Raw genomic sequence first — 20727 nt, 5'->3', positions numbered from 1 at the left:
CAGGTGGTTACTGTAAAAGCCTGTCTGAGGGGAGGAAGCACAGCATTTAGCCATGTCCATGAGGTCTAGACTGTGCTGGCCCTGCGGCAGACTGACGACTTGTCCAGCAAAGCAACAACATATTTTAATAATACAGATCTTGATGGTGCAGCACAGCCAGGAGATTCAAGGGTTTATTTAGGTGGGTTGAAGAGTCAAATGAAAACAAACTATCTAACTTGTATATTTACTGGTAACACAATGACTGTGTTTTTACAGTATTTACAGCTATGTATGCAAATATATATACAATATGGAAGTATGATAACAGCATGACAAAGCAAACTGTAATAGTCTTTTTGAGCCCAACGTTTTCAAATGCTTTTCAAAACTGAACTTTTTTTCAAAGGTTAACTCGTTTTTGTCTTGGAAGCTGTTCAGAAAAAGGATGAATGACTAAAAGGGGAAATCTACAGAGAACTCCACTAGCTTCATCTTTGAGAAAAGGCTGATTAAGTTGTTGGCTGTGCAGGCATAGTTCATTCTGTATTTATAGTCCACAAGTTCTCTGTTCAGGCTACTGGTCTGCATGCTTCTTCCTCATGGCTAGCATCAGTTCTGACATGAAGTCTCCACCTCCTCCGCCTCCTTGCGTTGGTGCAGTCCTCTTTGGTGGAGCCGGAGGAACCTTCTTCAATGACCCAGAGGTCCTCACAGCTGGTCTTAGGGTGGCGACAGGAGCAGCAGGTGGTGGTGGAGGAGGTGGTGGTGGTGGTGGTGGAGCCCCAGAAGCTACAAACACTGGGTCAGGTGGAGGTGGTGGCAAAGACACTGGATCTGGTGGTGGCGGGGGCAGAGAGTGGTCCACGCCACCAAAACTAGGAGGTGGTGGTGGCAGTGAATTAAAGCCAGTAGCTGGAGGAGGTGGTGGAAGAAAGTCTGGCGGAGCCTCTAAGTGGTCGTCAGTGGGTGGAGGTGGTGGTGGAGGAGGGAGATTGTCCATATCAAGTGGAGGTGGAGGGAAGTTGTTTGGTTGATTCCGCTTTGGGGGGGTGGGTTTTGAGGCAGTCTTGGCAGCCATGGGAGGAGGAGGAGGAGGGAGCACTGGGTCTGGGGGTGGTGGGGGGAGGACCTCAGCTAATGGTGGTGGTGGTGGTGGAGCTGGATTCTGATAAGTTAGAATAAAATTGAATGATATAAGATTGACAGGAAGGGAAAAGATTCTTAAACAAAAGAAGAGGAGAGGGCTTGTACTGGATAAATGGTGTTGATGGCATTATGGGAAATGTAGGAGCTAGCTTCAGTTTGTCCTATGCATGGTTTGTTTTTATAGACTAAACTATAAAAACAGTCACAATAACGGCTAACCAATGCTTCCCTTCTGATGAAGTGCTGTTTACCTGAGAAATAGGTCCTGGCTGCGGCTTGGTAGCATGACCGTTGGCCTGGTTTGGTGATTTCGCTGGAAGAGGAAGAGAAACACTCAAGTGAACTTTCAGTACAAGTGAAAAAGTGTGTGCTAATATCACTGCATCAGATCAATGAAACAATCAGTGAAGGAGAAATTGCATGTCATGCTACCTTTGACTGTGGGTGAGGGCGTTGATTGATTGGAGCTCGATGGAGTGCTGCGGTTCGTCCACACAGAGTTAGAAGCCTTTATCTCTGCTGTTTTAAAGTTTTCATACAGCGATGCCCCGTACTTGAAGAAAAAGAAAAAGACAACCCGATTTTGTATCTTTGCTTAAGGAAAAACTGTATTTTGTACAGTTTTCATATTTACCTTTGCAATCCGTATTCCAGTCACCCAAAGGTTCATGGTCCAAATATCATCACAGCAGAGGTACTTTATGTACTGAGACTCTTTCTGGATCTGAGGATGCTGCAGAGGCAAAGCCACATACGTTTATACGTTTTTGATCAGCCAATCAAAAACACCACATGGAAAAAACATTGGGCCACACCTTTTAATCTTTGATTCCTTGTGTTTTCAGTCCCATCACCACAGGTGTATAAAATCAAGCACCTAACTGTGCAATCTGCTTTACAAACATTTGTGAAGGATGTTTTTTCTCTACTAAAGAGCTCACTGAATTTGAATGATGAATTTGGATGTTCCAACAGGATGCCACCATTGCAACAAATTCGTTTCTGAAATATCTTCCATTCTCAATATTACACGATCAGCTGTAAGTTATGTTATTACAAACTGTAGTGTTTAGAAACTGTAGCAAGACCACATAATATTACAGAGCTCCTTTAGCATTAGCACAAAAACTGTGGACCAGAGGCTTTCATGGCTCCTGTAGATGTTATGTATATGTGGCAAGTGATCAGCCGGATTGCATCAATCCCACCTTCTAAATTAAACTCGCGATGTCCAAAGAAATGTTTTTTAACAACTTTAACAACTGAAAATAACAACCCATAGCCAATTAGGACTTATTTTACCATTAAATATAAGGTCTTTCATGTCATTCATTAAATTTCTTCTCTCCTGTATATTCCACCATTGGCTGTAAATGGGATTATTGCAAACTGCAAACAAGGAATATCAGCAGTTCAGCCACAAAGTGTCAAACCACATAAAGTTCACTGATTGCTGAGGCACATAGTTTGTACAAGTGGCCAAGGCTCTGGTGACTCAGTAAGTGCAGAGCTCCAGATCTCCTCTGACATTAACATCAGCACAAAAACTGCGCACCAGGAGCTTAACGGTATGGATTTCCATGGCTGAACAGCTGGTGTAACTCAGTAAGTGGTCCAGTTCCTTCGTGTCCATTCTGGCAGATTGATCAGGATTTAAAATGATTGTAAGTTGAAACCCTGAACAGTTTTATGCACATGCAGGGTCTCATCTTCTCATAAAAGCATTAATAATTTATGAGTCTTCATGACTGTTTTCATGCTCAGATGTACAGATTTTAAAGAGTTCAAGAAATTAGCTTGAAGTTTCCATGATAATTTATGTCCTAAAAACCCAACTGCACAAATCTGCTTCATTACAGGAACCCTATCTTAATTAAATATATTGACAGTCACTTATATTAAATGCACACTAAGCTAGTTTTGAGGCAACGACAGGCTAAACCTGCTACACTGTGACCTACTTGTTGCTATTGTTTACTTTCTCCTCGATATTACAGAGAGCCATAAGGGGGCAGCGTGGGTCTAGAAGCAGATCGTTTGGTGCAAGTCAAATAAATAATAAATATATATATTCACTTCCTGTTTTGTGGGATATTTCTGTTTGCAGGTGTGAACAGAAACCAGTCCTCCGATGGATCATGTAATTCAATATTATTGCGACTAGTGAGAAGGCTGATGTTCGTTTTGCTTTTGTTGTTGCTTCCATGCAAGAAGATATCCACATATGCCAACTTTATGACCATAAACACTTACTGTAACATTAATTCCCCCAGTCTATTGTTTCCCTCCCTGAAGCCGAAGTTAAATTACCTTGTAATGACACAATATGAGTTATAGAAGCTTGGTTATTCATAATGGGGGTGGTATTAGAGATCACCTCCGGCTGCTCCTCTGAATATTTAACAGCAAATTGATGAGGCTAAATTGTTCTGTTGTCGTCCTTGAATTGCAGCAGTTTTTTGTCAGCTCATAAACGCCACCTCATCAATCTGTCAAAACGCTAATTTAACATTCTGGCAGCTAAGAACAGCTTCAGCTATTACTGTATTTACTTTGTAAGTTTAACTTTAAGGTAAGGAGGCCAGTTGAAACCTGGCTGGAGTTCTGAAAGGTAATTTTCTGTTTGCCCTTGCAGCAGCGCCTTATTCCCTTCAACCCAAGCCTCGAGTATTTTGTCTTTCACTTGAAGCTAATTCAGTTTCTTTGCTTCTCTAAGCTCTTTTTGCTCTGCTCCTCAACATCTAGTCTAATGGGATCTGCTGATTCTAGTGTTTCCCAGACAAGATAGGGGAAAAGAAAAAAGCAGACTTTCACATCCCTTTAACACTGACCAGCAAACCATCTAATTCTTGCTTTTGCGTCCGTCAGCATTTTTTACCCTTAAATGATTACTGTAAGTACCTCAAACTACTGCCACTATTACACTTTAAAATCACTCTTAAATAGACAAAAAGTACTTTTGTGTAAATGATTACAAGAAGTAGGAGGTTTCTTAAAATTCTTGCCACTTTTGAGACTAAATAGGACAAAACGGTGCTGTTTCACTTCTTTAAATCGAAGTATTAATTGCTTTTGAAAATTTCCAGCCATGCAGGCAGCTGCAGGGCTTGCCACGCTCACCACTTTGGTTAGCATCTTTTAAATAGTGCAGCACTTAGTGTAGCACACAGTGTGAAGGAAGTTGCAGCTTCTGCGTTTATCTGGTCCACAATGAAAGGGCGTGTGGCGTGTGGCTTTGAAGCGAGCTGAATTGATATGCAGCCTTACCTTCAGCACAAAGCAAAAGTCAGTTGGAGCTTTGTATTTGCTCTTAAAGTCTTTGCCGTAGTAGACGTTTACGTTGTCGAACTGGACGAAGCAGACGAGGTCACGGGACGACTGAAAGGGAACAAAAGACGATTGTTCGGTTTGGGTTTTTTCTTTTTTGCCATTTACCTGTTTCTGTGCCAACTAAATTCAATATCTACCCTACAGATGCAGTAGCAGGGTATAATGTGATGCATAAATGGTTATTTGGGAGCAGGAGCTGCCAAAAGATCTGAGATATGTGGCAAGTACACTGCAGGTATCAGAGGGGGAGTAATAACCCCAGTTATATCCAGCGGTGCATAACACAAAAGTGGGGTTAATAAAGCTGAAAGACTCTTAACAGTCCCTTGGAAAGATGAAAAAACTTGATATTACACTTCATTAGGGTTTCAGTTGACATAGCAAAAATATCTCTGTATCTGTGGGATTTTCATCTTTCACCACTTCTGTTCAGCATGTCTGAGGCCGGCTGAATCAGAGCATTAGCAATTGGACGTGTGTTTTCTCTCTTGCATTCTCCTTTTGACTCCTGACCTTGGTCTTCCCTTTGGGCACATAATAAATTCCCGAGGCCCTCAGCTGGAAGAGCCGCTGCTTCCAGGACTTCTTTCCGTCTTCTCTAAGATGCAGCACCCCCTCGAGATCAGGCACGATGATGGAAGTCCCGCAGAAGTTCTCCTGCAGAGATGAGGAGGGGATGAAAGGGTAAGTTACTAATAGGAAAAAGTCACCTTATGGATGATGTTACACCTATAGGTTGTATGTGAGTGTGTTTTACCTGTATTAATAACTCTTTGTCCTTATCTTTCATATCTCTGAGAGTTGTCTTATCCTTCTTCCACAGATAAAAGTTCTGCAGGAACAAAACAAAGTGCTTGAATTATTGCTTTAGGGACGGGCATGTTGGTTTATTGGTTAGGCCACCTCTTTGTAAAACAACTTAAACTGGACCTATTAGACTTATTTACAGCTCAGTTCTTTTCTTCTTGGAATCATATGAAGAAGGTTTGCATGAATAACAATTCAGAAAAAAGCTTATTTATCTCACTGGGCCTTGATGCAGCTTGTCGGTTCATCCTCTGTCTGAAACGAGCAGTTTTAGCTCCTCTACCTTCAAGGTTTTAAGGGTTAAGGAATTAAACTAAAGGATATCATTCTCTAAAAGAGCAGAAGAAGTCATATAACCTTTAAAAAACAAAAAACATCGGGGTCTCAATCCCTTTTGTCTCTGTATGAGTGAAATACTTTGGCGTCATATCATAGTCCGAGCCAGTATGTTTTCATTGTGAGGAAAAGCCCAGAGGGAAAATCTATTTGGTAGTTCATGTCAAAAGCTCAAATAGTAAATGAATAAGGACATACTGTATGAAAGAGATCTGTCTTTTGTTGGAAGACATGGAAGACATGATGGAATACTTTAAAAACGAGAAAATCTTCGCTGGTTTTCCAACCCAGCTGTTTGCCTCTGCCAACAGACCGAATCCATTAAATACTGTAAGATATTAAAGGGTCTCATTGTATCACAAACATGCCAAGATCTCCTTTTTTTTGCCTGAAGCTGTTTCGCTTGATATACTGCAGTGTGGACATAAACGTAAGAGGTCGTGCCGCAAGGACGAAAAGACATTGCATAATTGAGAAGGTGAAAACAACCAGACGGCGCAGAGCTGAAACAACGTGCAGATAGATTTGCACAAATTCAGTCCAAGAATAAGGAGCCACACCACATCTCACCCAATGGATGTGTGAGATCCCACACGAACGCTGCTTATTATCAGTGTTCATTTATAGAGGTTCATATAGTTTTATAAAAGAGAAACTATTGAAGTAGACCAACCTGTGGGTTTTTGAAAACCTCATATTTCTCTGGTCTCTCTTGGAAGAGTACTTTGTTCTCGCTGTCCCTTGTCCACACTGAGAGTGGGTCCACAAGGTTCTCGTGGTCTTCAAACGCCCGTTCTGCCAAAAGAAAAGAATAGATGTATAACTTATTAGTCTGGCACATTCATAGTGAAATATTGCTGGAGAAGAGTCATTTTGATGTACTGTTTTTTTAATGAGATGACAGATTCTTCACATAGTTTAGCTTTTGAAATTCCACCATGCAAAGTCACACCAGGGGAATGAAGAGGCTTGAACTGGAGAATATTAAGGTACCTGTTACAGGAAAAATGATTCTATGTTTCTTTACCTTCTTTTAAATGTACAAAGATGCCTTTTGTCTGCCCTCTGCCTATGGTTAGATTAGTTTAGAATTATCTTTTTAGACTTTCCCAGCAAACACATCTTGTTTCTGGGACATATTGTTTTAGATTGTTTTATCTTCCCTAGCTCTCTGCTGACGAGACTAGCACCATATATGGAGTTGTTTTATTTTATCTGTTTATTATTTGTTATCCTGTTCTCACTGTCTCTGTGCTCTGTGCCTATAAAAATTACCAAGCCACTGTGCATGGTGTGAGTTGTTCTTAGCAGCTCACCCGTGTACACGTTTGATAAAGAAAGTAACTTTGTCTCATTGTGTCTTTATTTCTCCTGGGTTTTTTACAGAGTTTTCCCCCAACAGTACCAAAGGGCCAGAGCGACTTTAAGCCAGACCTGAGTGAGTCTCTCAAGCGTATGACACACATATTGCTATTTATAGTCTCTATTCTGATATGTTATTTGTCTACTTCCTAAAAAACTGTAGTTCAATATCTTGTTACACATATGTCCACAGTATCAAGTATCACGCTAAAGTAAAGAAAAAGAAACCTTCTAATTAAGTGTTTAAAAGCCATGATTTTAATGCTGGAGCTTATCCATGTGGTGCTTCATCTTACTTAATTTTAGCTTTATTTAATATATCACTAAAATTTATACCTGCTGTCACTGGACAACAGTGGAAATAAAGAATATTATTACCCTGTGAAATGTCAAGAAAGGCTCACATCTAAATGGATGTGATTAGATGACTGGTGAGGACAAAAGTCCATTATTTTAAAAAAAAATTGTATTGTGAGATTAGTATTTTTTTGCTTTGAACCTTCATCGGGGTCCGTTTTAAATTCAACGGAAGGAAACAAGTAGTTCTCTTTTTGTTTCTAACACAGTCATCATTTGCAAAGCTAAAGCAGCCTGAGGTTCAAAGAGCAATACGTTTCTTTTCCTGCTCTGAAAAATAAAAAAAAAACAAAAACAGCTTCTGTATTTTATTTTTTGCTAATATATTTAGCTATACATGCATAGCAGCCTCTGCAAGTTCCTCCTTGGTCTTCCCCATGCTTTTAGGAACTGTAGAGTAACCTCCCACTTTTGCATTTTAAAACTAAAATGACAGAAAGCAGTCCAAGGTCTTCAGAGCCGGAGGTGAAAAGCACGCTGAAGGAATTTATTTTTTATTCCCTTGTTCTCAGATGCTGGTCCTTTCATGCAACATGTGGTGGTTCTGAATGTCAGATATTATTAGCACATTTAAGTAAAGCACTATTTCTTTCTATCTCTGCAGTAAATCCAGCTGATCTCTCTTCAATCAGCCATGAGATATAGTTTGGCTCAGCCACTTTGGAAGATTAAACTGTCTCCAGTTTACTTTCTCGGTGCACTATTGTTCAAACCAGAAAGCACGCCAGACTTTATCTTTGTGCCATGAAGCAAGTCAAAACAAATGCTTCGCCGCAGTAGATCACTCCATCGCGAAATCTTTAAATCAGCTGCACTTGCTTCAAAGTCAGTCGCACAGCTTTACAATTGTCTATTTCAAATGAGCTGAATTAATGGAGGACCCAATAAAATCCAACCTCCAGCATTTGCTGGCAGGACTTTAAATGGTACTAAACCTCCAAAACACATTAAGAGCTTTTTCCTTCTCCTCCTCCTTCTCCTCCTTTTTCCTCCTTTGCCCACCCACATGCCTGGTGCTGTAGATCTCCATCATATACTGGCCCTTTGAATGTAGTTTAGCCCTGGTCTCAAATTATGGGTTACCAGCTGAGGCAGAGGTAGGCATTAAATAAATTGCTGCCAGGGTTCCAGACTAGTTTGACTATTACAATCATTAAATGGATGGTGTGACTTTGCTTGCTGGAGTGAGTTATTAGGAGTAAAAGTCCCTTTGAACTGCATTAACCACATGGTGCTTTTCAGTAGTGTGCATGGCGAGCACATGGGTGAATGTATGACAGCGGAGATTTTCTGGAAAGCTGGTGTTGCTCGTTGAGCTCTGTGGGTGTTTATTGGGCATGATTTGCTTTGACGTTTTGCTGAAGAAGATTAAAGGTCAGCTGCAGTGTTAGTAATGTTCAAGGGTTTAAAAATGAATTAACTGTTTCCATTTTGGAGCTGTTTTTCTGTGCAGTTAGCCAAAGGTGACACAAAATCCCAAACACTCATGTGTCTGTGAGTCAAATGGCGCACACAGAGGAATTCTTGCATGGCTGGCACACTATAGATAGCAGTCTGTGTGTCAGACGACTAATTTAAGCCAAGAACTATGATTTGGTTAGTGCTGACCAAAGGGAAAAACGCACATCGGCTCTTATTTTTTGCACCAGCAGCACAGATATGTCATCTTTATCATGAGGTGCAAATAGAAGTGGGAATATAAATCAAAATGAAGGAAGAGGAATTTAACTTGAAATTGAGATTAAAAACATTACTAAACCCTGCAGTTCCTCTAATGGCCACTTGCGGCTTGCTTTAAAAGAAGAAGACACACATAAATCCCCCTCCTTGTACACATAAAAAACTTTCTAGTTGATTCAGGGTGTCTGGAATATCTTTCCGAAGCCATGTCTCTCTCATTATCATGATGTAGTGTGCTGACAGCCAAAAAGCTAATGCTGAAGCTCAGAATGGAGAGGCTAAATCCAGTGGCTGATGTAATATGCCCAAATTTACAGTTGAAATACATGTCTTGTATAAAAATCGAACAAACAACAACAAAAACTCTGTATTGTACTGTATTAACTGTACAAAGGCTTGACGTTTGCATTGTTTGCTTCAAATAAGAGGTTGGTGATAACATTAGCATAGCTGCTATCTACATGCTAGGTATCATTTCATCTAATTTGTTACTTTAAGAGCATTTGTGTATACCGGTAATTATTTGAGAAATAATATGGCTTGTTGTGAATTTAATTTCCTCCATTCAAGAATTGTTTTTCAGAGTTGTTGAGAGTGATATGTTAGTACTTTATTACTTTCTCTATATGACACTTATAACTAAATTGCAGGTTCAGTCAAGCTAGTTAGCTTTAGCTGATACCTTTAGCACTCCACCTTCACTTGTAAATGTCATGACTGGTAGTTTAGCTCACTGGGTTTCCACATTTGTCTAATCTTCCCTGTTTTATCTAACAAAGGCAAAAATGTCCGAAAAATTATTTAAAAATTATTGTGAAAAAGACAATCTAGACAATCTAGTCTAAACCAATAGGTGATGTCACAGTGGTTTTGTCCATCTTTTATGTACAGTATGATATATATATGAGAGTGCTTTGTTGATTTATTCCATCCATACCAAGAGTAAAGTCTTAGTTGAAGATTTTATTTTTATTTTACATGTATTATACCCTTTAACAGACACATTCTTTGATAGGAAAACGTTTTTAAAACAAGTGTTATGAAAAAAAACCTAATGATATATATCCCAATCTGATAAAGTTTATTATTCTGTACCATTGTCCTCTCATGTTGTCAAAAGCATGTATTTATCCTCTGTTGAAAACAGTCATTAACAATTTATGATTTTTCTGTTTCTGAGTAATATTTTCTACACACCACAGTCCCCAGCAAAATAATATATTATTAAAGTTATATAATTATGATGAATGTCTAAAGATGTAAACTGCAGTGGATTAACATGTTCTTATTCTTCATCTTCAAATTTAAAATAAGAAATTGAATAATTCAACGCTTAGCCATTAATTTTGTGCGTCACAACAGCATATAAAATTTCTTTAAAGCAAAATAATAACGACTCATATTTTATTGCTCACAAAAGTTAATGGTTTTACCACCAGTATTTGATTAAAACTGCTTCAGGATGAAATAAAACAAATCTCTGTGTATGATATAGAAAAATGGCTATTTAAAAACACCAATTATCTCTGTTAAAATCTGATAAAGTGGTAAGAAAACACAAAAAGCAGATGGTACCGCCAATGTTGGTGCAGCCCAGCAGCCGAAGTAAATATAGCACAGACAGCTCAGACGGAGGCCTGAGATCATAAGGCTTCTATTTCCGCATGACAGGGAGGATGACTGACAGTGTCCGATACAGCAAATTAAACCCACCTGTCTACACTCCTCGTGTGAGTGTAAGCAAGAGAGCGACAGAGAATATAAATATAAAGGAGAGGAGGAGGGCAAGAAAGAGATGGATGGGAGTAAGATCAGTGTTTCATTGTGAGCTCGGTGCAGCACTGAAAAAAAGGGACTGGCCATCTCTTGGATTTATGTAAGCATCTTGCATGTATTTAACACAATTGCCTCATGTTTTAAAGATAAATGTAACTATATAGTGTAAAAACTACATGATATGCAGAAAGGGTGTATTAAATTGTTCATATCATGTTCAGGTGAAGTAAGTCAATAAGATAGCAACGTTAAATCTCGTGAAACCACGCGTGATTTCATCTCGCGGGCTTTGGATCGTGGTTTAAAAAATGCATCCATCTCAGTCAAGTCGAGCAGCCAACTCTACGTTTTTTGGTATGTCTTGATTTTTTGAATTAATGTTTACCATATTTCAGCCAAATGTAGTTAAACGTCTAGAGTGCCGCCATGTAACATGCTAAAAAAGAGCCGTTAGCTTATTTGCTGTTTTATCTGTTGTCAAAGAATTGGCGCTTTTTCATTTGAATTTGTCTTTGGCACAAGAGCCGTAATATCACATTAAACCTAATTACGAGGCACTCACGACATAATTTGGTTTTCTGTGTGAATAGATTTGCCAACTGACTCTTCAGTTACATTGTGTATTTACTGCACCGTGGTGTTAGTGAGATTTTGGACATTGAACAGCTTTAGCTAATATCATCAGCGGCATTATGCTAGCTTACATCCCTACCCCTCCTGCCCTCACCTGCTGTCCTTTTGTTTTTGTTTTTTTTTGCTGCACATTGAGAGATGACCTCTATTCTGCATTTCACCAGGAGTCAGCTGATGGATTGTGGGTTCAAGGTGTTATGGTAAGAAAGTATATTCTATTTTCGCTTAAGGTTTCTGTAACTGAATTATAATAGGTTTTTTTATAATTATTAGGTGCATGCATACTCAAATAGACCACCCTATTAATACAACTGAGAAATCCAAAATCTGCCATAGGTTTAACCTGTATGTATTGTCAGAAAGGTGATTACTGGACTCACATTAATGCACACTTGAACTAAAATGAGGTTGTAACTTGTGGGTTCTTGGGTTACAAATCAGAAACAAACATCTTTGGATTTTTTTAATCCCATAAGATCTGGAAACACAGTTTTTATTCAACAAAACATTACTGATTAACCAAGCACAGTGCCTGCTGTTATTTCAAAATAATTTTATGTCATTTTAGATAAAATGCAGCATTCCAGTGCATCCCAACCTTGCCTTTACAGTCAAGGTTTCTGACGGAGCTGAGTTTCTCTCTGACAGTCTGCTGAAAGTGTTTGCAAAGTGATCGGGGGAACAGGGCACAAAGCTAAAGGATGTAGCTGCCATGATGACAGTAAGAACTTTAAAATTCTTTAACTACAAAGTGTATATGTATTGCATTAGGTCAGTAAAATTTTTATGCTACATCCATTGAAACAGTCAACTATTACCCGTGAGTACTGATTCCACCGAAAGGATGCCATAATTTTCGTTATGCATTTACTGGCCCACTGAGAAAAATTTATCTTTTTAAAAAAATAAATGTTCTGGAAACTATATATCCATAAAGTTGATGTCAAACAGGAACTTTTGATATTTCTTTGTAGATGCTGGTGTTGCATGTTGACTGGTTTAAGTTTTTGTCTGGGATCATTTTCTTCTGTGCTACTGAAAAGTTCACAAATCTCTGTTTTCTTTGTTATAATACTTTAGGATGACATTAATGCTCGAAGGGAGTCCCTCATCAAAGTGCTCCGCATCTGTGTGAAAGACAATTGCAACATCTTGGTGCAGGAGTTCATGGTGAGTGTTTTATGAGTAGATTGTGGCTTTGCAACATTTAAAAATGCATTTAGTTATCCACTTGATCCTCATTGGACTGGTTAGGACCAGTAGTCCTCTTTAATAATTTGAAGTTCACATGAGGCCTGGTAGTGAACTCGGCCACCCCCCCTTGAGGCCCCACCCCCCTATATTAGGGGTCACATCAGTGTGAAAAAACTTTAAATTTGTCATTCTAGTGAACAAAGGAAAATCCCACCAATATTTACATTAGCTTTTGTTTGAAAAAAAAAAAAGACCAACAGCTAACCAAATTGTGGGGCTGAAAGTCTAAATTCTAACATCTTCTGAGTGACATAACCTGGATTTCTGATGGGCCGGTGTCTTTCTAAGAAAAACTAATGTAAAGCATTTGAAATTATGTTTTTCACCCTCTCTTAGAAACTCTGTTAGACCATGAATGGCAGCATGGCAGGCCACTCTTTGGCTATAGCTATTTACTATGTTGCTTGCATTGGTTTAAATTACTCTAACATTAGAACTGGTAGATTCAAAAGAGATGAGTTTAAAAAGGAATCTTAAAGAAATGTTTTGTGTTTAACCAGGACTTGACTGAGGCCACTGCACAGATTGAGAAAACCACAATGAACATCTGTCTCCAGAGGATGCACCAGGCAATGACTTTTCTGATGTTGGCATCATCATCGAGGGTATAGTAGTTCTTCAAGATCTGGATAACGTGACCTTTGCAGTAGCCATGCTGTTTGGACCTTTTTTATTCCTTCAATATGAGTTATCCATCACAACTCTGCTACACTTTTGAGGTGATTCAAAGGGTGGTAATGGAGTTGGATGCAACTCAGCTCTCAAGAAAAGCTCACAACTAAGACAAAACTGCTCCTGCAAGGAAAGCTCACTGTTATGCATGCAAGCTGATCAGCTCTAGGTGAGAGGACATTTAAATCTCACACTTGTTCTGCTGCATTTTTGAAGCTCAATTCCAGGAACAGATCGCAGGGTTCATTTTTATATACTCTGCAACTGCCATGAGGACGAGCCGTTTTTGTTGTTGTTGTTTGTTTTTCCTTTTGCTCTGTACAGCATTTTGGCAGCATTTTTAAATTTCTCTTTGTATTTTTTCTTTCTTTTACTAGTGAAGAGATGTAGCATGAACAGTTATGCAGTCTAAATATCCCATATGGGTCGTGTGAAATGGTATTTTCACTTTCATTCAGTTGAAGTAAAGAACGTTGAATATTTCTAAGTGTGCTGTTTTGAACCAAGATGTCACAGTATGATCAGTGCCGTAATTTTTGACAGTCACTGTATCAATGTTATTTTTGCGTCTCTTGAATAAAGGTTTTGACCTGCAAGTGCTAATTTCTTTAGTTATTGGGGTAAAATGGGTAATGTTAATAGGAAGGTGTTTGCCAATTCAGTAACCTAATTTAATGTTAATGGAAACTAACATTACCTCAAATTGTTTAGTTATAATTGTTGTTTAACTGAATCTTGACGTCAGAGGCCTTAACTAGAATGTTTTGATTTGTTCTTTCCCAACATTTTTCAAAAGAAACAGTCTAATTTCTTTACTGTGATTGATTCCAGAGAACACGGAAGAACTGACATTATTTAACTGTTGATTTATGTAGATTCAGTGGAGGAGTAATGTCAGTTTAATTCTTTACCTACTGTCAATGCAGTGAAATTAGACATTTTGTTTTGAAAGGTTACTGGTGGATGCCAGCAACCATCTTGGAAGAGAACAATACAATCTGTTATAAGGCCTCCATTTGAAAATTGTGTATTTGATGCTAGAATATAATAGCAAAATGTAATTTGAAGATAACATGTAGCATTTAAGTGACCAAGTAGTATTGGGTAAAAGTTATCGAATGGTGTTGGGATAAAGTGAGAAAATTGTGAAGGATTAAAATATTTCAAGAGCTCAAATTACTTCATCAAAACATGTTTAAGTCACATTTTATCAACACAAATTGCACAGATTTATTGAACATGAATAAATTGTGTTAATTTAACTCAATTGTTTAAGTTGCTGCCAAAGCAAAACATCTGTGTGCAACAAATGTCCACCATTGAATTAAGTAAATCCAACAACATATTTTTTTCAGTGAGTTTGGCTGCCACCGTGCCAATAAAAACACAGTCCATCATCTCGACCAGGATGAAATATCCCACTTTGTACAGTGAGTGTATATTTTTGTGTGTGAGTGTGTTTGAGACAGTTTGACAGTTCATATAAAAACACACTGAAGTCTGGCGTTGTTAACACAGTAATATACCACCACTGTGTTTTTCTGGTTTTGTTGATATATTTGCTGCTCAGCTATTGCTTATTGCCGCGGCGTTTCTGCACTAAATTACCCAGATGTCACTTGTCGGTGAAGTGGTGTCAGCACAACTTTGACATCTTTCTCTGTATTTTCTGCCAATGTCATTTAGGTAGTTACTCATTCGTGCGATCAAGTTCTTTGATTTATTCCAAACTGCTCCTCGAATCGCAAATGTCTTTTTCTTTGCACTGAAAGATTTCTTATTTTCCCCTGAAAACACTTAACCTGTCTGCGGGTTTTTAAAACAGCAAATATCTTATGAAATAACTACATATTGAATCATAGTGCAATGGTGCCTTAAAATCATTTTCCATAAAGGTTCCATCAATACTGCGGCTGCATTTCCCATCAGACTCACTGCAGCATTTTTAAAGGTACATATAGTATATATTTCTACTAACGGACACTGTGTCACTTACCACAGCTATGCTGATGACACACAGCTTTATACAGTACAGTCTCCTAGAAATATGTGACCGAGCTATTCTGCATATAGTGCCTGTAACTTTTGTTCAGTTCAACTTAGACTTACCATTAATTAACAGTGACTGAGATTTGAACTTCAGACTCCTTACAGGGTTCCTTCCTTTCTGACGCTTGTAATAACCAAAATTTACAAAACTGACATAACTTTTCAGTCATTATGAATAAAAATCAGTGACTTGGCCCATAAACTCATTCAGAGAACATTTTAAAGGTCAAGACTATAGAGTTTTTTGGTGTGACATTATGCTCACATTGATCAAGAACTGTCTCCTGTATTGACCATGATACAACCACCAGTCTGTTACCCCTGACCAGTTAGTGAGTGGCTGTTGGAGGTTGCTGGCTGATAAAATTGGTCACTAAAAACCTCCTCATGATTGCTATAGTTGCCATGGCTGTCCATAGTTTGCATGTAAGACACTGACTTGTCGAGCAGTAGTAAAATAAAAATTTAAAGTGTAACAGAAACCAGAAATGGAGAATCACCTTCAAGATAAAAGCTAAACTGTCAACACATTTCAAATTGCACGACGGTTTCTGTTTCTGGTTCACTAATGCTCAGCGGTTACTTAGCAAGTGTTTCCAGACAAGATGGTGTCTTGATGCAACCACAGCAATTTGTTACTGACCAAACCAGTCAGGAGCATTTTTTGTCAAACGGTCAGGGAATATGTATCTTTTTCTAGCAACCGATGGTTGTCAGATAATTTCAGACCGGTCATCAGACTAAGTCATTTGACCCTAAAAGAAGTTAACACCATCAACATATCACTGTATAGCATCTACTCTATGGTAGCTTACATGCTATATTATGGTAACTCACCAAGCTGCAGTTCTGGGTTGGTCTCACATATGCTCCAGTTCACATTGCAGTCACAATGAGACTTCTCAAACATGTTGTCCAGAACTTCCCTGACATTCTGTCGCTCATCGACCATCAGCGTCTTGGAGCTGCCATCATTCATTAGTACCTTCACCACCAACTGTCAAACAGAAAAACACAGCTTTTTAAATTTTTTTTTTTTTTTTTACCACACAAGCACAAAAAATATCATTCCAGTATATAAAAGTGATGTTTTCTGGTGTTCTTGACACAACTTTAGATTTTAAAAATTCTATTTTTATGGCAAACTGGATTAGCTTACCTTAGCTTGCCAAAGCAAAAGAGTTAAAGCTCATTTTTACTGTATACTTCTTGTAATCTTTGGACAAACAAGCACATTCTTCGTCTTGTGTACAGAACTGCATTCACAGTATTCATAGAAAGCCATTTACAGTATAGATTAGCATTAACTAGATTTAGCCAGCATCTTTTAATCTAACTCCCAGCAAGAAACAGAGCAAAAGGTTTAAGTTTAAGGTTTTCAACATGTTGGACAGCAGCAGGTGTAAGACATTAAATCCAGCCTTTATGCACATGCAGCTTGTTTGTTTGCCAGTTTAATTACAGGATATGCACAGTAAATGGATGTTTCTGTCTCCTAACGTTAGCTTTACTGGAAGACTTCGAGCATCAGCACTTCTGTCTTCTGATTCGAGCTTTGCTGTAATTTCTTCTTTATTGTCTTTTTGCAGTCTTAGCACCTCACTCAGCGTGTTGGATGAGATTAATTTTGCCCCAGAGCAAAGCATTTTTCCCCCTGCAGGCTCATGTGGTTTCACAATTCCTCTCATCTGGTAAGAAATCCTGCTTTGGAAAAGCTGAGGAGTTTCACAGCACTAAGGTCAGCCAGTTGCTTGCTTTTTGTCATAAAAATGGGGGTTTCAGAGATGTTATCACAAAAGGATTTAGAGCTTCAGGTCACAAGTCACTCAGTTTCACCCTCCCTTGAAAAACAGTTGGGTTTTGACATGTGGTTGAATGAACTATCGCTGGAAATTTAATTTTCCTCCTAGCACTTCCTCTCCCCAAGATGCTATCTTATAAAAAATATCCCCAAACATGCTAAGAAACCAGTGGGCTTATCTGAAACTTGTGGTCCTCTGACCACTTTCTGCTGAAATTCCTGGAAGTGCACCTGGCACTTCTGTATCTCTTCTATGAACCCAGAGACACACATCCATATGAAAGTGGCCTGTGTTTCCTCAGCTTCCACACGCACACATGGCTTTTTAGAAAAAGTTCCTTTTTAGTTTTCACTTCTAAGAATTTGTAACTACCATCTTAACAGGGAACTAGGTCACTGCGAAGAGCCAAATCACGAGTAAAAGAGTAAAACTTGGCAGTCGTATCAGTCACAGTCATCTATGATAAAAGAATGGCATGCCATCTGCGTGAAACTAGTTTGGTTTTGTGTAAAAATTGCTGCTCTGGAAGTGTAGCTTTGCATGCAAGAACACATGTCTGAGCTTTTGAATGCTGCTTTGAAGATGAGAAAGTGTCCACATATCACCCCCAAACAGGAAACCACGCTATCCTGCGGGATGTTGGCTGGATGAAAGTAACCATCCATTACTGTGATTGATGGCTCTTCCAAAAGAGAAAAAAGGAAAGGAAACCCATGCTATGTTTGACCATTAACTCTTTTACAGTAATGTTCAGGTAGCTGTAATTCTATACGTCTCTACTCTTGCCAGTGGACGTCAGCTCAGAGGGCAAAACAAGAAGTCGGTGTTTGCTTGTCTTACCTTTTTAACTTTAGCTTCCTTTAGTTTCTCAAGAGCGAGTTTGATTTTGTCTGCCTTCATCTGCGCCTCGATCTCCTCCTGAATAAGATGTCCACAGGGATGAGATGGTACATGGTCGTCAACTTTTTTTTTTTTTTTAGAAAAGTACAATGTAAGCACCAAAAAGAAAATTAACAAACTTCACAATCATAAAGAAAATGTGTTAATTCACTTTTTAACAGACTGACGACCTATTTAGGGTGTATCCTGCTATAATCTGGTATTTGTTCGACAATATACAATTTCAAGGAAAACAGTTTTTAATTTAAAATAAAGGTTGCCAAAAATTCCTTTCTTATCATATAAAGTGAGTCACAACAAAAAATATTGCAGTTTTGTAACAAAAAAAAAAAAGAAAGAAAAAGAAAAAAGGAAAGCATGAGACATCTCTGTGAGTCATTTTTAAATTTTTAACGGGGCTAATGATGAGGAGGGGGATATTGTACATCAAAGGTGTAAAACACAAAGTTCCCAGCAGACAACTCTTACTTAATTGCATTATGTAGTATTACTCCATATAATGACACTCTATGGGGTGTTCTGAGGTTAACAACATGTGTAGGTTAATGAGATTACTGCAGTTCACTTGAACTAGGAGCAACCTCAGTGACGCACTCTCAAGGTGTGATTCAATGTGAAAATGACCCACTAGATCATTTATGAATACTGTTATGACTTATAGCTCATTTTACTGTAAGGCAGAACGTAACATCTGTGCGAATAAGAGCATGTAAAGTATATCTTCACCTTTAAATGAAGCAAAGCTCAACACTAGTACACCAGTACCACCACTGGAAGCTCAGAAAATGGAGCTTTCTATTATTATCTACTGCTGTAAAACTGTTTACTTTAACAAAACCACAATCTCTTCCAAACACTAGTCAAGTGTTTGGGGGCTGAGCCTATCATCCCACCTAGGTCCTACTTTCAAGTGGAACCACTCCTATGTGTAGCCTCAGGTGTGTTTACATGTGTGGATTCAGGCCTTAGAAACAATACACAACGTGATTGTTTGGTTAGAGACCTTTGTGACTCATTAGTGACCGACTCAAAGTCTTTTTCCATAGAACCAGTTCCAGTCAGCTCTATAGCTCTCATCATTATACATCATTTAGGAGGTTTATGTTGCATAAAGCTGTATACAGATCCAATGATTAGGGTTAACTTTTCTGGCTGCTGTTTGTGGCTTCATATTTCACTGTGCAAAGACAGTCGTATCTGTGTCAAAAAGAAAGTAATGACACGTACTTCTAGTTTGCAGAAAGGGTCCCAAGGGCGAGTCAGAAGATCAAACTCTAGCAAGTCTATCTCTGTGATGTAGCACTTCAACATTTTTCAAGAGGTGTAATGTCTTGTTTTCACTTCATCCCCTCCTGTGTGGGTGTTGAAATCTCCATGCAAGACTTCCATCTCGGACATTAAATCCTACCTGCTAGATCTCAATTAACTGTTTTCTCCAGATGCAATCACCCGTGAAAATCCTGACTGCAACTTTAATGAACTCGTCCACGTCTACCTTACAGTGACGCACTCGCTGCCTCAGCACAGCTGGTGTTTTTACCTCAGACAGATGAGGTAACAACCTCTGCTAAAGCAATAAGCTCCCGTCTACCTCCCCCCCCTCCCCCCCTCCAAAACTGTCACATCTTACCTCCCTTACTCCAAGCCCAACCTTTGCTATCGATCCTGTTACACTTTTCTCATTGCCGTATGTGTTTGATCTGTTCCAGACAGACCCTCGGCTGTTTCGCCTCACACGTCTCTGTAACTGTAACAGATGCCTCCATCCAGGAACGACTTTGCTATGATCTCACCGTTAAGAGCAATACCACTCTTCCAGGTTTCACAAAAACATACAAAACTCATCTTAAATTTATGTGCTGGAAACTGGTGATGTTTTTGTTGTAAAACTGTCTTGTCACGCATGGCTTATAAAGCATTTACTCATGGTAAACCAAGACATGCGCAAATAAAAGAAAGATTGTGACATTGTTGATTCGTTCTACCAGGAGCTCAACAAACGGTTCTTCCTTCTGACCTGTGGCACTGCCCTCGAAACTAGCTCTCTCAAGCCTTGATTAATGCTCTGGTTTAAACTTGCAGAATTGCTGCATGTGGGCTCACTCACCGTTGTGGGCTTTGCACCAGAAGGAGGTGGAGGTGCTAAAGAGGAGGCAGCAGAAGGGACAGGAGTGCTAACATTGCTGCTTCTGCTTCCTGCAGATGACGGTGAAATGTGCGATGGGGCAGGTTCGATGCTCAGGCCCTTGGGCGGTGGTGGGAAGTCTGGTTGAGACGCTGACGGTGCCTTCAAGCATTCTATCTCTGTTGCCAATTTCTCTTCCGTTGCATTGAGGTCAGCCATCAAATCGGCCATGAGTGCGTCCAAGTCATTGCCCTCCAGTTCATGAAGGGACTCTGGTGAAGCAGAAACATTTTGTCAGGAAGTAACTCAATAGAGAATATTGTTGGATAGAATTTCCTTTTGTTCCTTTTTCAAAGTAATTTGCCTTTTTTCCCTAATTATGAAGAACTTTCCTTTTTTGAACAAGTTCCCCTTTCAGTTATGTTTTATTAAACAAAGTCAATGAAAGGAGTTCTTTCATTTTATTCCTCATTCATGTTCCCAATATTGCTCCACTGAGGAATCAAGTTTCAGAAT

The 20727-nt window shown here is 39.0% G+C and overlaps 1 protein-coding gene and 1 long non-coding RNA gene across 2 annotated transcripts in view; one reads left to right on the top strand and one right to left on the bottom strand.

Moving 5' to 3' along the window:
- Positions 1-155: 155 nt before the first annotated feature.
- apbb1ip (amyloid beta (A4) precursor protein-binding, family B, member 1 interacting protein) overlaps positions 156-20727 on the bottom strand; it is a 30128-nt gene continuing 9556 nt past the window's right edge. Inside the window, exons 4-14 of the mRNA XM_085286790.1 lie at positions 20194-20483; positions 18027-18104; positions 16222-16381; positions 6275-6396; positions 5216-5290; positions 4972-5115; positions 4396-4506; positions 1763-1861; positions 1561-1681; positions 1380-1441; positions 156-1147 (exon numbers count right to left, since the gene is read on the bottom strand). Of these exons, the coding sequence (XP_085142916.1) occupies positions 557-1147; positions 1380-1441; positions 1561-1681; positions 1763-1861; positions 4396-4506; positions 4972-5115; positions 5216-5290; positions 6275-6396; positions 16222-16381; positions 18027-18104; positions 20194-20483 (1853 nt within the window). The 3' untranslated portion in view covers positions 156-556. The remainder of the gene's footprint in view (positions 1148-1379; positions 1442-1560; positions 1682-1762; positions 1862-4395; positions 4507-4971; positions 5116-5215; positions 5291-6274; positions 6397-16221; positions 16382-18026; positions 18105-20193; positions 20484-20727) is intronic.
- Positions 7067-14507, top strand: LOC146567151 (uncharacterized). The gene is made up of 4 exons (XR_014893884.1): positions 7067-11609; positions 11978-12130; positions 12490-12579; positions 13164-14507. It is a non-coding gene; the product is annotated as an uncharacterized LOC146567151 (long non-coding RNA).

The sequence above is a fragment of the Mchenga conophoros genome, linkage group LG9 (genome assembly GCF_057382185.1).
Source record: "Mchenga conophoros isolate Kocher_MC1m ecotype Shallow Benthic linkage group LG9, M_conophoros_male_GT1.1, whole genome shotgun sequence".
In the NCBI taxonomy this organism is placed as follows: domain Eukaryota; kingdom Metazoa; phylum Chordata; class Actinopteri; order Cichliformes; family Cichlidae; genus Mchenga; species Mchenga conophoros.
The sequence above is the reverse complement of the archived record's forward strand: the minus strand, read 5'-3'. Positions and strand labels throughout refer to the sequence as shown.